The following is a 14,706-nucleotide window of genomic DNA, read 5'->3' on the forward strand; positions in this document are numbered from 1 at the left end:
AAACCTTCCCTACTCCCTTCCTCCCGCATCATCCCCTCAAACCAAACAGCCCCTTGATGTCTTGGCTTGATTGCGACTAGAGCCGGGAAAACGGGCCGAGCCCGTCGGGCCGGCCCTTTTAGGCCTTGAAATTATGAGGGCCGGGCTTAATATTTTTCTCTTAAAATGAAACATAAGCCCTGGAGGGCTGGCCCTGGAGGGCCGAGGGCTTAAAAGGGCCGGCCCTGGAGGGCCACGGGCCGGCCCTTTTAAGCCCTTTTATATTTTTTTTTATTTTTAAAATTTTTTTATATAATATTAATGTTATTAATTTTTTACATTGTTAATAATATTTCAAATATTTAGTTATTATTATCATTTTAAAAGTAAATTTAGTTTTAGATAATAATTTATCCAATTAAATTTTAAAAAATGGGTTAATTTGGACTTTAATAATGATTTGATTTATATTATATGCGTTGATATTTTTAAACTATATATATATTTGATAATAGAATATTTTTATACTTATATAACTTGTGATTCTATAATTTGAATTAGAAATTCATGAGTTTTAACAGCAATGTTTCTCACATTAAAGTAAAAAAATAGTTAGATTGCAAAATTTAAAAATAAAATTCTTATAAAGAAGAAAAACTTGATATTTTTGTTACGCAAGAAAAGTATACTTATGAAGAAAAGTAATTAATTATAGTGATGATGAAGTTTCAAAAGATTAATAATAGTGTTTATTTATTGCACAATTGCATTATAGATAAAACTTTTAGATGTTGTTATCTTGTTAATGAATGTTTTAGATGTTCTTAGATGTTGATGAATATTTATATATGATGATATTTTATATGTGACTTAATTTTATTCATATTTATGTCTTTTATTAATAATTTCATTGATTTATTTTTATAAAAAATATGATAAATATAAAAAATAGTATTTTTTCTTAAACTGGCCAAAAGCCCGTGGGCCGGCCCTGGCCCTGTAGCTTAAGGGCCGGGCCTAGTAAATTGGGGTATTTTTAAAATTCCAGCCATGGAGGGCCGGCCCTTTTAAGCCCGCCAGCCCTGAAGGGCCGGCCCTGATTCTCGGCTCTAATTGCGACGGCATTATAATTGCATCCGACAAGCCACGGGCTGGAAGCGCCAGTGCATGTAGGATGTCTGGCTTTTATATTGCTTTTATAATTTTATTTATAAAGTATTTTCAGTATATTTCATATAGATCAAAGAAAACCTTAAAACATATTTAATTTTTATTAAAATATAATAATTTTTTAACTTTATCCATATTTAATATATACACTTTTCGAAAGAGATAACTACCTACACTATAATAAATGAAGGACAAAACAGTATATTTATGCTGAAAATTTAATGAAATGACTTATAAATAGGACAAAAAAACTTTCTCTCTTTGTCCTATAAATACGACAAGAGGAGTATTATTGAAGCTAATGTTGATAGTTATTATACAAATTTATAAAATAAGTCATGCTATTTTCATAATCTTAAATAACATACTATGTCTGGTCCTAATTATAGGATTTTGTTTGTAAACTATAAATAAAGTTTTATAATTAAAATTAGAGGTACTAACTTGCTATAAATTATTGTATATATCCATATAAAATTCACAGCAAGTCCCACAATATAAATTTTGACGATTTCTCAAACTCCATGCCATTAATATTTGAGAAGACATATTTTATTTAATGATTAAAATCCGTAACAAGTCATTATTATTGCATCGCTTGAGCCATGCAACTCAACCATTGACCATACGTTTACACTGGCCACGTGTCTTTATATATTGACGATTGATGATGATATTAATGACGACAACAACAATATAATAAACAATGAATATTTTGGAACCTATTAAATAATCGAACGTAAATATTATAGTTGCATGAGTTACGGTAAAAAAAAAAAAAAAAAAGACCTCTTTTTCATTCTATTTATTTGGGATTGAGACCCCGAACTGAACAAAATCCAACCACCTCTATAATTACACCGCCTTTTTAATAGTAATAATGTAAGGCGGATTTAATATTTGATAATTTTATTAAAAAAAATATTATTATAAAAATAGATAAATAAATTTAAATTGTTAAAATCTAATCCAAACTGTTCATAGTTGCAAATTATTATTATAGAGCAAATTTTTTTTATTACAGTTGCAAACTATTCAGACCAGATTTTAAAAATTTAGAATTATTTTTTTTAGTAAAGTTAGTTTTATAAGATGTTAAATCTAGATTATTGAAATTTTGATTCAATGATTATGAAGGGAAAAGTATGGTAGTGGAGGGGAAGAGAATGGGAAGGGTAGTGGAGAGAATTCAAGTCTAGGATCGAGACTCCAAATTAAACAGACCACCTCTAGACTTACATCACCATTTTAATAAAGAAAAATTGCAATAAGGTCCCACATAAGCAAATTAAGTACCAAAAAAATCTTTTGAAATCATCAAATTATTTTGAAGTCCCAAGAGATCTCATTGTAAGAGATTTCATTTGTTTAATTACCAAATTTTTCTTCTTTTTTTTTTCTAAAATGTGCATTGATAACTGAAAGCACAGCCCTAATAACTAAAGATATAATGACTAATAACTATCACGGCAGAAAATTGACAACTCATATATTACATTTTTGTAATGCTCTCAGAAAATGTATGTGTTGTTTATACCTGCTGTAATAGTTGTTAATTATTACACTTTAAGTTGTTAACGACTGTATTTTCAGTTGTCAATATATACTTTAAAAAAAGAACAATTTAGCAATTAAAGAAATAAAATCTCTTGCAATGAGGTCCCATAAGATTTCAGAATAATTTGATAATTTGAAGGGACCTTTTTATATTTAATTCTTTTAAATAATACCTTATCACAATTTTTCCCTTTCATAATAATGTAAGGTAGAGTATCGTGTTGCCTCTCTCTGAGGTAAGAGTTAATATAACTAAGAAAATTTGGTAAATTATTTGTTAAAAAAATGTATTGGTTTTTTAAATACTTTTTGAGGATTTCCAAACACTATCTTACCTTTTAGTTTGGTACAACTCAATAACTATTTCTTGATTATATTACTTCTTTAAGATTTTTAGATAGAATTATAATTATTTATTTTGATCTATACGCCTGTTAATAGGGTGCGCAGTAGAAAGTCGGTTGGAAGAGGCCACTTTCTGTCTGGGGTCTCAGTACGAATAGAATTGGACCTCAAGTAGCTTTCATAGACCTCCCACAATTAGCCATGTATTTGCCCATCATTTGTGTTGTGGCCACCGCAAAGCTTTCATAGACCTCCCACAGCCAGCCACGTATTGACACATCATTTATATGTATGGCCACCCCATAACGACCCATGTTTCCAAGGAACATTCCTGTGCTCATCTTGATAGTCATTTGGAGTGAAATTCAAAACATTCAAATACAATTTTAATAGTTTAAATTTAAAATTTTTAAATAAAAATTATTTTTTACAAAAAACTTACAGTTAAAAGATTATATTTATTTTAAATTATGTACTTATTAAAAAAATATTTTTTAAAAACAAAATATTAAATATTAAATATGGACCATCCATATTACATTTGAATGGTTAAGACTTGATGAGTATTATAGTACTCATCATTATGATGAGCACAGAAACTAGTTCCAGTTTACAACTATGTGGTTGTTAGTAGTATAGCCGTGTTTTTGTGGAACCAGTTTCAGTGTTTATCATCTTGATGAGTATTATAAACTCATCAGATTTAGACTGTCTATATTTAATTTGAATGGTTTAAATTTAAAATTTTTAACTAATTATTTTTAAATAGAAAATACTCCTTCAGTGCTTAATATATGACCTAATTGTTAAGTTAATTTTGATCCTAAATATAAGATCTATTTCTCATATTTATTAATTTTTCTTAAATTATCTCTATGGATATTCCCTCAATCATAATCAAATAAGAGGGGAAGAGAGGATATTAAGAAATATAATTATGGTGTTTTAAGAAAAATATGTCATATTTCTTATAATTAACTAACTGACCTAACTTCCTTAATCTAATCAAGTTAGTTAAATAGATCTTATATTAAGAACCGGAAGAGTACTATTTTTTGAAAGAATGATAGCTAGAGGATTATTTCTATTTTAAATTCAATACATATTGAAATAATTATTTTGAATAAATAAAAATAAAAAAGAAATCAAATCTTGACCATCCAAATAAGATATAGACATTCTAGATCTGATGAGTTTAGATTGCTTATTAAAGTAATGAGTACTAAAACTGGTTTCGTGTCTTTGTGGTCTCAAATAGTTTCCATTTAACGCTTAGGGTAATATAAGAAAATTGAGAAAAAGTTTATCTCATTAAAAATTTTATAATTGAGAAAGACTAGTTGATAAATTCTCATGTACAAAAAATATTCATGCTCTAATTCGGGTCCTTTTTACCCTAAAGAAGGCGAAAATGGACATGTGTTCTAATGTGATTTGCCAACTAATTTTTATTAATATGACTTCTATCCATGTTTCATGTCTTTAGTTCTCGACGCATGTCTTCTTCACGATTTTATTGGAGAGGAACTGAAGTTCTTTGGTTAGATGTGAAGGTTGCAGTAATTAATGGTTAGATGTGAAGGTTGCCGTAACTAACTTCATAATTTATTAAGCATAATCAAAACCCCAAAACACAACATGGATATAGATGGAATAACAGAGTTACATAAATCAATATTATTGTTGACATCGTTCAAAATGCTCTCCAGGGAATATGATTTTATGCTTTAATTAAAAAGCTTTGACAGGATTAAGGTAGCTTGTTCCTGAACTGTCTCCCACGCCATAATCACATGTTGTTCCTCAGTTAATGTGGCGCCAATCGCACACCTAATCACAAAAGCCCCTTCAACCTTACCATGAGTCATAAACACTTTGCCTGAACCGTTGATTAAATCCAGCAATTTGCTGTTGATTTCATTCACAAGATGTTCATCATCATCGTTTATGATTTTTCCATTGAGCTCATGATCACTAGTACCATTACGAAAAGGTTTCTTGGTGATGATCACTGACGGTGAAACCCTAAAGCAAACCAGAGAAAAATACCTCGGCACAAATATCTCAAACCTCTTATCCTGCTTCACAAGGTTTTCAAAAGTTTTGGCCATTTTCACATGCTGTCGGAGGAAGTTTCTGAGGTTGTCCAGGCCATAGCTGCGAAGCACAAACCATAGTTTCAGGGACTGAAATTTCCTGCTTAATGCTATCTGCCAGTCTTTGTAGTCGATCACTTGGTTTGATTCTGAAGCTTTGTTTCTCAGGTAATGAGGATTTGTTGAGAGGGAATTTGTCAAAGAAGAAGAATCTTTCACCCAAAGGCAACAACAAGTCAAATTAGTGAAAAACCATTTATGTGCATTGAAGCTAAACGAGTTGACCCCTTCAATTCCATCAATGAAATGCCTGAACTCTGGGCAAATAAGGGCCCCACCTGCATAAGCAGCGTCCACATGGACCCAAATGCCATACTCCTTTGCCACGTCACCTAATGGGCCAATAGGATCAACAGCAGTAGTTGTCGTAGTCCCCACAGTGGCACAAATAAAACAAGGAACCAACCCATTTTCCACGTCCTTGACTATTGCAGAACGGAGTGAATGTGGTGACAAAGCAAATGAACCTGACTTGTTGGTTTTGATGACCCTGAGATTTTCTGGGTGGATTCCTGCGACATTAGCGGCTTTTTGAAAAGCGCTATGAGTTTGATCAGACCCATAAACGACAAGCTTCTTTAGGTTCTCCTTCCCCACATGGCGAAGCTTTTCATCTCTTGCAGCCACAAGGGTACACAAAATGGCCTCACAGGTTGTCCCTAACAAAACGCCGCCTCCAACGTTACTTGAAAAAAGAAAACTCTCTGGGAGTTTTAGAGCTTGTCCAAGCCAATCCATGACGATGCTTTCGAGTTCAGTCGCAGCAGGTGATGAAATCCAATTGAACCCGACAACACCAAACCCTGTGCTTAACATCTCGCCCATGAAACCTGCGGTGCTGCTACTGCTGGGGAAGTATGCAAAGTAATTAGGACTCTGCCAATGTGTGATTCCTGGGACGATGTGGTCCTGAACATCCTGGAGTATGGTTTCAAAGGGTTCAGGTTTACTCGGAGCAGAAGACGGCAACATTTTTCGGAGGTAACCAGGTTGGACTTGGCTCAGAACTGGGAAGTTAGCCACATTACGATAATAATCAACGAGTGAGTCAATCATCATGTAACCTTGCCTCTTGAATTCGTCTAGATCGAGGGGATTCATGTTGATATTACTGTGGAGCCTGAATTTGTGGGCTGCAATTAAAGTATGATAGAAGATGTGCTTCCCCCATAACATATATATATGCATTCGTGCGTCTATGTATGTGGTTTGAAGTGAGAACACGCTGCTACCTTTTCCTTGTGCTTAAATCATTTTGTTGTTGGCTACCAATGCTGTCAAATGTTCTACATTATCTCCCGTCTTTAATATAAGACCTAGTTAACTAATTTGGAGATATTAAGAATATTAATTAAGTTAGTTATTGATAATAAATAAGTGTCATATTTACTAGAACATCCTTATCAATTATATGTATTAACTAGAACTATCATTTAATCGAACCTTTAATATGTGCAATTATTACAAGGATTACTTTGAAAAAAATAGATAAATATAAAAACAAAATAAATTGGGGTCTTATATTAGGATCAAATTTAAAATCAAACAAACTCTTATATTAAGAACTAGAGGTAGTATATTAAACCATTCAAATTTATGTAGTATTTTAATTAAAATGATAGAATTCAAATATATATATAAATTCATAAAATTTAGCTTGAAAATTTTTTTTGTCTCGCTCACTTATTAATTTTTCCAAACTCCACTTATTAATTAACTGCGTATGTTAATCTATGCAATCAATGAGCGGCTCCATGTAAATAATTCAAACATTACTCCCTCCGTCCCTTTTTATAAGTAATATTGGAGCTCATCATGTAAATCAAAATATTAGTTAAAATTAGTTAAAGACAATAAATGTGTAGAAGTTAAAAGGTCTTTCTCTAAAATGCCCTTATTTATAGGAGAGAGAGAGTGTAAGAGAGAGAATAAGAAAATTATTATAATAAAGAGAATTATAGAAGAGAAGGAATTGAATGTGTGATGGAGAGATGATGGTTTGAGAAATAAAATACTCCTCCGATCCTTAATATATGATCCAATTGGTGAGTTGGTTTTGGTCCTAAATATAAGACTCATTTATCATATTTATCAATTATCTCTAAATTACCCCTATGGATACCCTTTCAACCATAATCAAGTGGAAGAGAAAGATGAGGTATTAAGAAATACGATTATGGTATTTTAGGAAAAACGTGTCATATTTCTTATAATTAACTAACTTACCTAACTTCTTTAATCTAATCAAATTAGTTAAATGGGTCTTATATTAAGGACCAGAGGAGTAATAAATATATTAAGTATTAAAATAAGTAATTAATGAGGACAAACTAGGAAATTCGCTACAAACATTTAAGAGAAATTGTAAATGCTACTTATATTTAAGAACAAGAAGAAACTGGTAGTTGTTACTTATAAAATGAGACGGAGAAAGTAACACAAAAAAAATTTTATTTTTGTCTGTTTTGAAAATCAGAGCAAAAAAGCCTTAATACTTGTCTGACTTATTTTAACAGATGAGTATGAGAGCGTATACTCATCTATTTCTTGTATTAGATTTGCATGAGCCACTCATAATCATATGTTTTGTTCCATACATATTTGTCTGTTTCAGAATAGACGATTATGGGTGAATCATATTCCTCTATTCTAAATATACGAGTATGTAAATATTACTTATGTTTTCCTTGTCAACGTTTATCTTTGAATAGACTAAAAAAAGGTCGCTAGTTTCTAGACAAAAAATGGACTTGCTTTTAGTAGTGAAAGAAGTATTCTTAAAAAACCAACACACCCTTTTTTTTTCTCGCAAATAACTTTCCAACTCTTCTTAATTTTATACAACTTATTTTAGTAACCCTTACATTAGGGAGAGGCAATAGGATACTCTACCCCACATTATTATTAAAAAGGCAGTGTAGTTCACCCAAAAAAAGAAAGGCGGTGTAAGTATAGAGGTGGTTGGAATTTGTTCAGTTTGGCGTCTCAATCCCAAATAAATAGAATGAAAATGATGTCTCATTTGATAAGATTTTTTTTTTTAACCGTAACTCATGCAACTATAATATTCTCTGTAAATGATTTGAACTCTCAATCTCATATTTAAGGGGAAAAAATATGTTTAGCGCCATAATTAACCCACAAAACCATGACTCAAGTTTCAAATTATATGTGACTATTAATAGTTCTATAATTTAATAGGTTCCGAAAATATTCTTTTTTTTTTCATTCGAAAGTATTCATTGTTTATTATATTGTTGTTGACGTCGTCATTAATATCATCATCAATCATCAATATATAAAGACACTTGACCAGTGTATACGCATATTTAATGGTTGAGTCGCATGGTTCAAGCGATGCAACAATAATGACTTGTTAAGGATTTTGTTATTAAATAAAATATGTTTTCTCAAATATTGATCGCATGGAGCACGAGGAATTGTCAAAATTTATATTCTGGGACTTGCTGTGAATTTTATATGGATCTATACAATAATTTATAGCAAGTTATATTATTTAAAATTATGAAAAAAAGCATGACTTATTTTATAAATTTGTATAATAAATATCAATATTAACCTCAATAATTTAATATAAGACCCTAATCTATTTTATTTCTCATATTTGTGCTTTTTTTTAAGGTAATCCTTTTAATAATAATAGTTCTAACCAATATACTTGATTAGTAAGGATATTTTAGGAAAGACAATGTCTATTTATCACAAATAACTAACTTAACTTATTTTTTTAATCTTCTTAAATTAATCAACTATTTTTTATAACTAAGACCGCAGTTAGTAATGCAAAAGCTGTATAGCCAACATGCACGGGGGCTTCCAACACGTGATTAAGGGGCTGTTTGGTTTGAGAGGAGGATGGGGAGAGTAGAGGAGGTTTCAATAGGAGTTGGCTTACCAAACCCCGACCCAGCGTCACACGTTCTCCAAACTTGAGGGCATCCGGTGCCCAACTACCAGCATCTTTTCGAAACGAGAAATATTTAGTGATATGTTGTTTGATTCAATAATCATTTTATCATTTTATCATTTTATCTTCATATGTTAGTTATATTTTTATTTATATATTATATAAATTAATTTATATCTTAGTTTAAATTATATAATTTAATGAAAATTTCGACTTATCATATTAATTAGTGTATCTAAAAATTGGCGCAGTGTTTTTAAATTCCAATTGATATAATAATATGTTTTCAATATTCAAATTAATAAATCTTGTATGCTTCAAAAAAATTAAAACTTTTGTTCTCTTTCTGCTATGCTTTGTCTTACCAGCTTTAAAATATATTTTAAATAATATATTTTTAAAAATTAATTAACTGTATAATGATATAATTTTTGTTGCAATAATATTTTTTATTTTAAATTAATTTTTTTATTTTTCTACTTATAATAATATATTTTTATTTGAAATAAATTTCATAACAATATGTCTTAGGACATTAATGGAGTATCATAAAAAATACGAGTTAAAATAATCAAGAACTTTAGATCCCCTCCAAAACAACTCCCAATTTAGAATGGAGCTAAAATCGACTCCCATTCCCTCTAAAATCTTTAATCAAATGTTAAACGGGCTCATTTTTTGTATTTTTTATCAAAATGCTATACAGTAAAATAAATTACCAAGATGTTATATCGTGAAAAGTACTTTTCTAAATGCTAAACTTAAAACTCGTTCAAATTTTCAAAGAAATTGTTCAGGAGGAAAACAAGTTTCACGTCTGACAATTTTTTTAAAACAAAATCGAAAACTCGTTCAAAACATGAACGAGTTTAGCCTGTCAGAGCACATACACATACTGCCACCGTCCGCCTCTTCTTTTCCTCTTCCATTTCAGCAAAATTTACAAACAGATACCCATTCCATCAACACCTTCTTCCTTTTTCTTGGGCCTTCGGGGAGAATTGCATTTAATGACCCTGTTCCTTCCTAACCACCTCTTCATTCTGTATTTCCAACAAAATGAAACAATACTATTAATTAGATTTTATATTTCACAAGATATTAAAAAATGAATGAATTTTGCTTTATATCCTAATAATTAAATTTTAAAAATATATATATACACTTTGAATTCTTAACTATTATCAACTGAGCTAGCTTGTTTTGGTGGCTCTGGTAATTAGTATGCACTATAAGATAAGTTATTTTAATTTCAAAATATTTTTCAATAAAACTGAATGGAATATTTTATTTTGGATTGTATAAAAATGCTGTTTGTAAATCGTTTGTTACTTTCATTATTAATCATACTAAAGGGTTAAGTAATTATGATGTCATTTTATTGTAATTAATCTTCAGCAGTGTTGTTAATATAATAAGAGGTGGTTGGGAAGGAATGGGGTCATTAATTACAATTCTCTCTTAAGGCTAAAGAAAAAGGAAGAACGTGTGATGGAATGGGTATTTGTTTGTAAATTTTGCTGAAATGAAAGATGAAAAGAAGAGGCGGACAGTAGCAGTATGTGTAAGTGCTCTGACAGGCTAAACTCGTTTTTGTTAAAAAAAAAAAAAATTACCAGACATGAAACTCGTTTTCCTCCTTAAAAACTTCTTTAAAAATTTGAACGAGTTTTAAGTACAACATTTGGGCAGATACTTTTCATAGTACAGCATCATGGTAATTTATTCTACTGTGTGTAGCATTTTGATAAAAATCCCCTCATTTTCCATTCTCTCCCCTACTCTCCTCTTTAACCAAACAAGCCCTTAGATTTTGGGGTGTTTGGAAAATATTAAAATAGGAATATGTTTTTTTTTTCAAAATCAAAATAACTTGTATATTTTTCTTATTTTTTAAATTGTTTTTTCTCTATGAAATCGGGCAGCTCAAAGCATTATTGTCTTTAGAATTCGCCTCTCGAAGTCAAACTCACCGCAATTTGTTGTCCAATTTTAATCTTTTCAAATATGATTAATCATTATTCAAACATTTTTTTCCTCAAAACATGTCTTGAAAAACACTTTATAAAATTATTATAACTATAAAAACTAAAAACAGAATCAAACAAGGCCTTAATTTTTTAATATTGGAACTTAGTCTTACGTTTTACCTTGGTGCAACTTAATTTTTATAATTTTAATTTGATTATAACATAATTCTTAAACTTTGATTTGCTGCAACTCAATTTTTAATTTTAAAAAAAAAACAAATTTCTAAGTTGGAAAAATTCTCCAACCATTCACATCTCTGCCTATAATGATATACTTAACCACGTGCAACAACACACACCAATTATATGCGTCCACTTCATCATTTGCTCCATCATTTTTCTCTCTATATAGCTCGCCACTTTCAGATAGAAGTAATAACTCTGGTTTGCATGTGGTTTTGAAGTTCTTCTCCGACCACCTCCTTTGCTTCCTTCTCGCCTCTCAGCTCTCTCTCACTCTGTTTTTATGGTGCAGATAATGGTAGACCGAGGGGAAGATAAATTTTCATTCACGTGGTCCCACTCACATCAAAACTTACCCTCCAGGCTTGATTACATCTCTAAGATATTGGATTACTTCGAAAATAGTTTTAGTGCTCATCACAGTAAGAGTAGCTTACTCATTATTAGGATGAAATCTACGGCTTTAATAGTCTAGATTTAGAATTTCTATCTAATAATTTTTAGGTAAAAATTATTTTTTAAAAAAACTTACAGTTAAAAAATTATATTTATTTTAGATTATTTATCTATTCGAGCAAAATATTTTTTTTAAAAAAACAAAAATATAAAAAATTAGATTTCAGCTGTTTATATTAAATTTAAAAGGTTGATATTTAATGAGTATAATGATATTTATCACTGAGCACCAAAACTGGTTTTGGGTCACCAATGGGATGAGCTGAACTTCCTTTTTCTGATTATGAGTAGCACGGCGATGGGCTTTAAACTTTTAACTAAGATGTGGTCCAATCCTTTTTTTTTTTTTTTACTTCAGGTAATGAATTTACCACTACCTCCGGTAAAAATGAGATCTTATAATTAAAACTAAAAATAATATTTAGCTCCTATCTTTGGGCACCAACATTATCAAATAAATTGCAGAAATTATTTTGAGACACTTTTTTTTTTTTGAAAGGTGAGTATATATTAATCAACCAAAAAACTTTACAAAAAGAACAGGGAACTGTCAAAAAACATCACCTGTTCTCTAGTAAGTCCTAAATATTCCTAGTTCTAAGAGTGTGTTCAATAAGTACATTAACTGAATGAACTAAAGAGTCTGAGTGGGCGGAGCAATCCTAAAAGATTCGTTTGTTCCGATTGTCCCATAATTTCCAGCAGAGCAGGCCGAATTTTGAGGCACGGATGGTTTTCTCAACCTCATCCTTCTTCTTCCCTGTGAAGCAAACGGGCCTTAATCTTGACGGTCTTTATCCATAACTCGGCCCAATTCAAGCCGGCGAGACTCTCCCTTCGTATTCGTGCTTGATTTTTGAAGATCGAGGACAAGCACAGGCAACAATGCTGCGGACTCGATTGCTTTGGTTCAGTCTAGGGTTTACGTTCTCAGCTGCCACGATTTCCCACTTTGTTTGGAAGGATCTTTGGGTTGATCGCCACGCTCTTGCTGCTGATGTATGTCAATCGAATTGCATTTCGGCCTAGTCAATTTAGAATTCATTTCGACCATGTCATCTCCAAATTGTCATACTTTTGTTAATTCTGGATCGCCATGGTCTATGAATTTTTTATAGATGAAGCAGAAGTTTGATGCTCTGGAAGCTAGAGTGTCCAACCTTGAATCTTTACCTCATCAAAATTCGACGTCGGAACAGGTATTTGCTTTCGTCCGCATTTTGCTTTGAAGTGCGTCTAATTTGGAAAATCAGCCTTTTAGAAAGATGTATATTTTATAAGCGTTTCCCTATTTCTCTTGGAGGCTAATGTTATGAATGCTCTAAAGGCTCTGAAAAATTTGAATACTAAAGATTTTCTTCTTTTTTTGGGGGGGGGGGGGGGTGTGGGGGGGTTGTTGGGGTGAAGAAGACTCTGGACTTTGCTAGCTTGAACTTTGAAGGCCTGGGTTAATTAATTATTGCCCCCGAGGTTCTATAACATGCCACGCATGATCATTTATCCCTTTGATGATTCGAATAGATTTAGTGTAAGGAATGGAAACTAGTATGATTGTAAAATGTGTCATTGCTAATTTAAACTGCCTATTAATTTGAATATCATGAATCATTCCTATCAATGTTGAATAACCATTGAGCGATTGTCATATTCCTTAGCATTATCAATTGACTCTAAAGTAGATGCCGTTGCCTTATTTATTGGTGTGCAACCTTTCAGTTCCTTAGTGCTCTAGGCATGGTCCAATGAATTATATCCTTAATTTGTCCAATGAAAGTCACAGTAAATGCATATTCTTTGAGAAATTTATTATAAAACATTTAGGAAGTATTTAGCTCCTCATACGGTCATACCTTGAATAATTAAGAATTCTGGAGTTAGATGCAACTAGAATGGGTGCAGACTAAGAATACGGTCTAGATTCTCATGGCGTGTAGTAAGATATGTACGTGTAGCTAGAATGGTTTAGATCTTTCAACGAAGATGCAACTTTCCTGAACTCTTAAGCTATATATTTTTCTTCCAAATTGTCTGCGAGTTATTTGGTATTTCTAATGACTAGACGCATCTAAAGGAGAGACATGTGCTAGCATATCCCTTGGCCCCAGCAAGCTAATATTAGCTGAAGCTCAAAACGTGCTGTTCAAATATAATTAACTTTTAAGTGATGTCAACTCGTCGTTGACCTATAAACTCTAATCAAAGATAACTCTAGCATCTTTTTAGTTTGGTCTTGATAGCTCTGATTTGCTTAGAAGTGTTGTAATGATAATTTATTATTTATTTGGCAGGTTGAAGGCTAGACATCATTTGGGAATCAGGGAAATGATTTATCAGTTTTCGTTGATCTGGTCTACTGGAAACTGATTTTGTTGGAAATGACAATAAATTTGTACTGCCACACATGATTCCCAACAGTTTAACTACAGTAATTGTTTCTTGTTCACAGGCTTTGCCCTTAAAAGCAATTGAAAGCAGTAGTACGTTGTAGGGACTCGATATAAGTTTTGATTTGGCAATGAATTTCTAAATATTACTACCTTCAGTTTTAATTATAAGACCTCATAAACTTAAGACCGGAGATAGTAATATGCAGCCCAAAAAGCCAACAAAAAGATGAAAAAGGAACTGGACTGACGAGAAGAGCAAGTGTTATCAGTAAACCGAACTTTTTCAAGTCTGGTTTCCTTAATAAAAAAGGTCTGGCTTCCTTAATCACTCGGTGCTTCAAATATTCAGGATATCAAGGCTGTCAAGCGATGGGCTTGTTATATTGCTTGCCGCTTAATTTACTTGTTGGGTATTTTGTACTATCTTCTAAATATAAGAACTAGCTGAGAGTTAGATTTAGTCCCAAATATAAAATTTCAATTTAGGTTATCTTTTATCTTCTCCCAAAATATTT

The 14,706-nt window shown here is 31.5% G+C and overlaps 2 protein-coding genes across 3 annotated transcripts; one reads left to right on the plus strand and one right to left on the minus strand.

Annotated features, from left to right (window-relative positions):
• Positions 1-4,756: 4,756 nt before the first annotated feature.
• On the minus strand, positions 4,757-6,308 carry LOC114715983 (tyrosine decarboxylase 1). Its single transcript, XM_028900898.1, has one exon. It carries the CDS (start codon positions 6,306-6,308, stop codon positions 4,779-4,781), a length of 1,530 nt encoding a protein of 509 aa, XP_028756731.1. The 3' UTR covers positions 4,757-4,778.
• Positions 6,309-10,535: 4,227 nt separating this feature from the next.
• On the plus strand, positions 10,536-14,516 carry LOC114715987 (uncharacterized). Of its 2 annotated transcripts, XM_028900903.1 has the most exons (4): positions 10,536-10,540; positions 12,684-12,803; positions 12,923-13,003; positions 14,093-14,516. In XM_028900903.1, exons 2-4 carry the CDS (start codon positions 12,690-12,692, stop codon positions 14,102-14,104), a joined length of 207 nt encoding a protein of 68 aa, XP_028756736.1. In that variant the 5' UTR covers positions 10,536-10,540; positions 12,684-12,689; the 3' UTR covers positions 14,105-14,516. The 2 variants fall into 2 exon arrangements, with proteins under 2 accessions (XP_028756736.1, XP_028756735.1); XM_028900902.1 differs by lacking the exon at positions 10,536-10,540 and having other exon boundaries at positions 12,545-12,803.
• The last annotated feature ends 190 nt before the right edge of the window (positions 14,517-14,706 follow it).

This window comes from Neltuma alba, unplaced genomic scaffold (genome assembly GCF_004799145.2).
Source record: "Neltuma alba isolate B1F8T4 unplaced genomic scaffold, ASM479914v2 tig00011639_pilon, whole genome shotgun sequence".
Classification (NCBI taxonomy): domain Eukaryota; kingdom Viridiplantae; phylum Streptophyta; class Magnoliopsida; order Fabales; family Fabaceae; genus Neltuma; species Neltuma alba.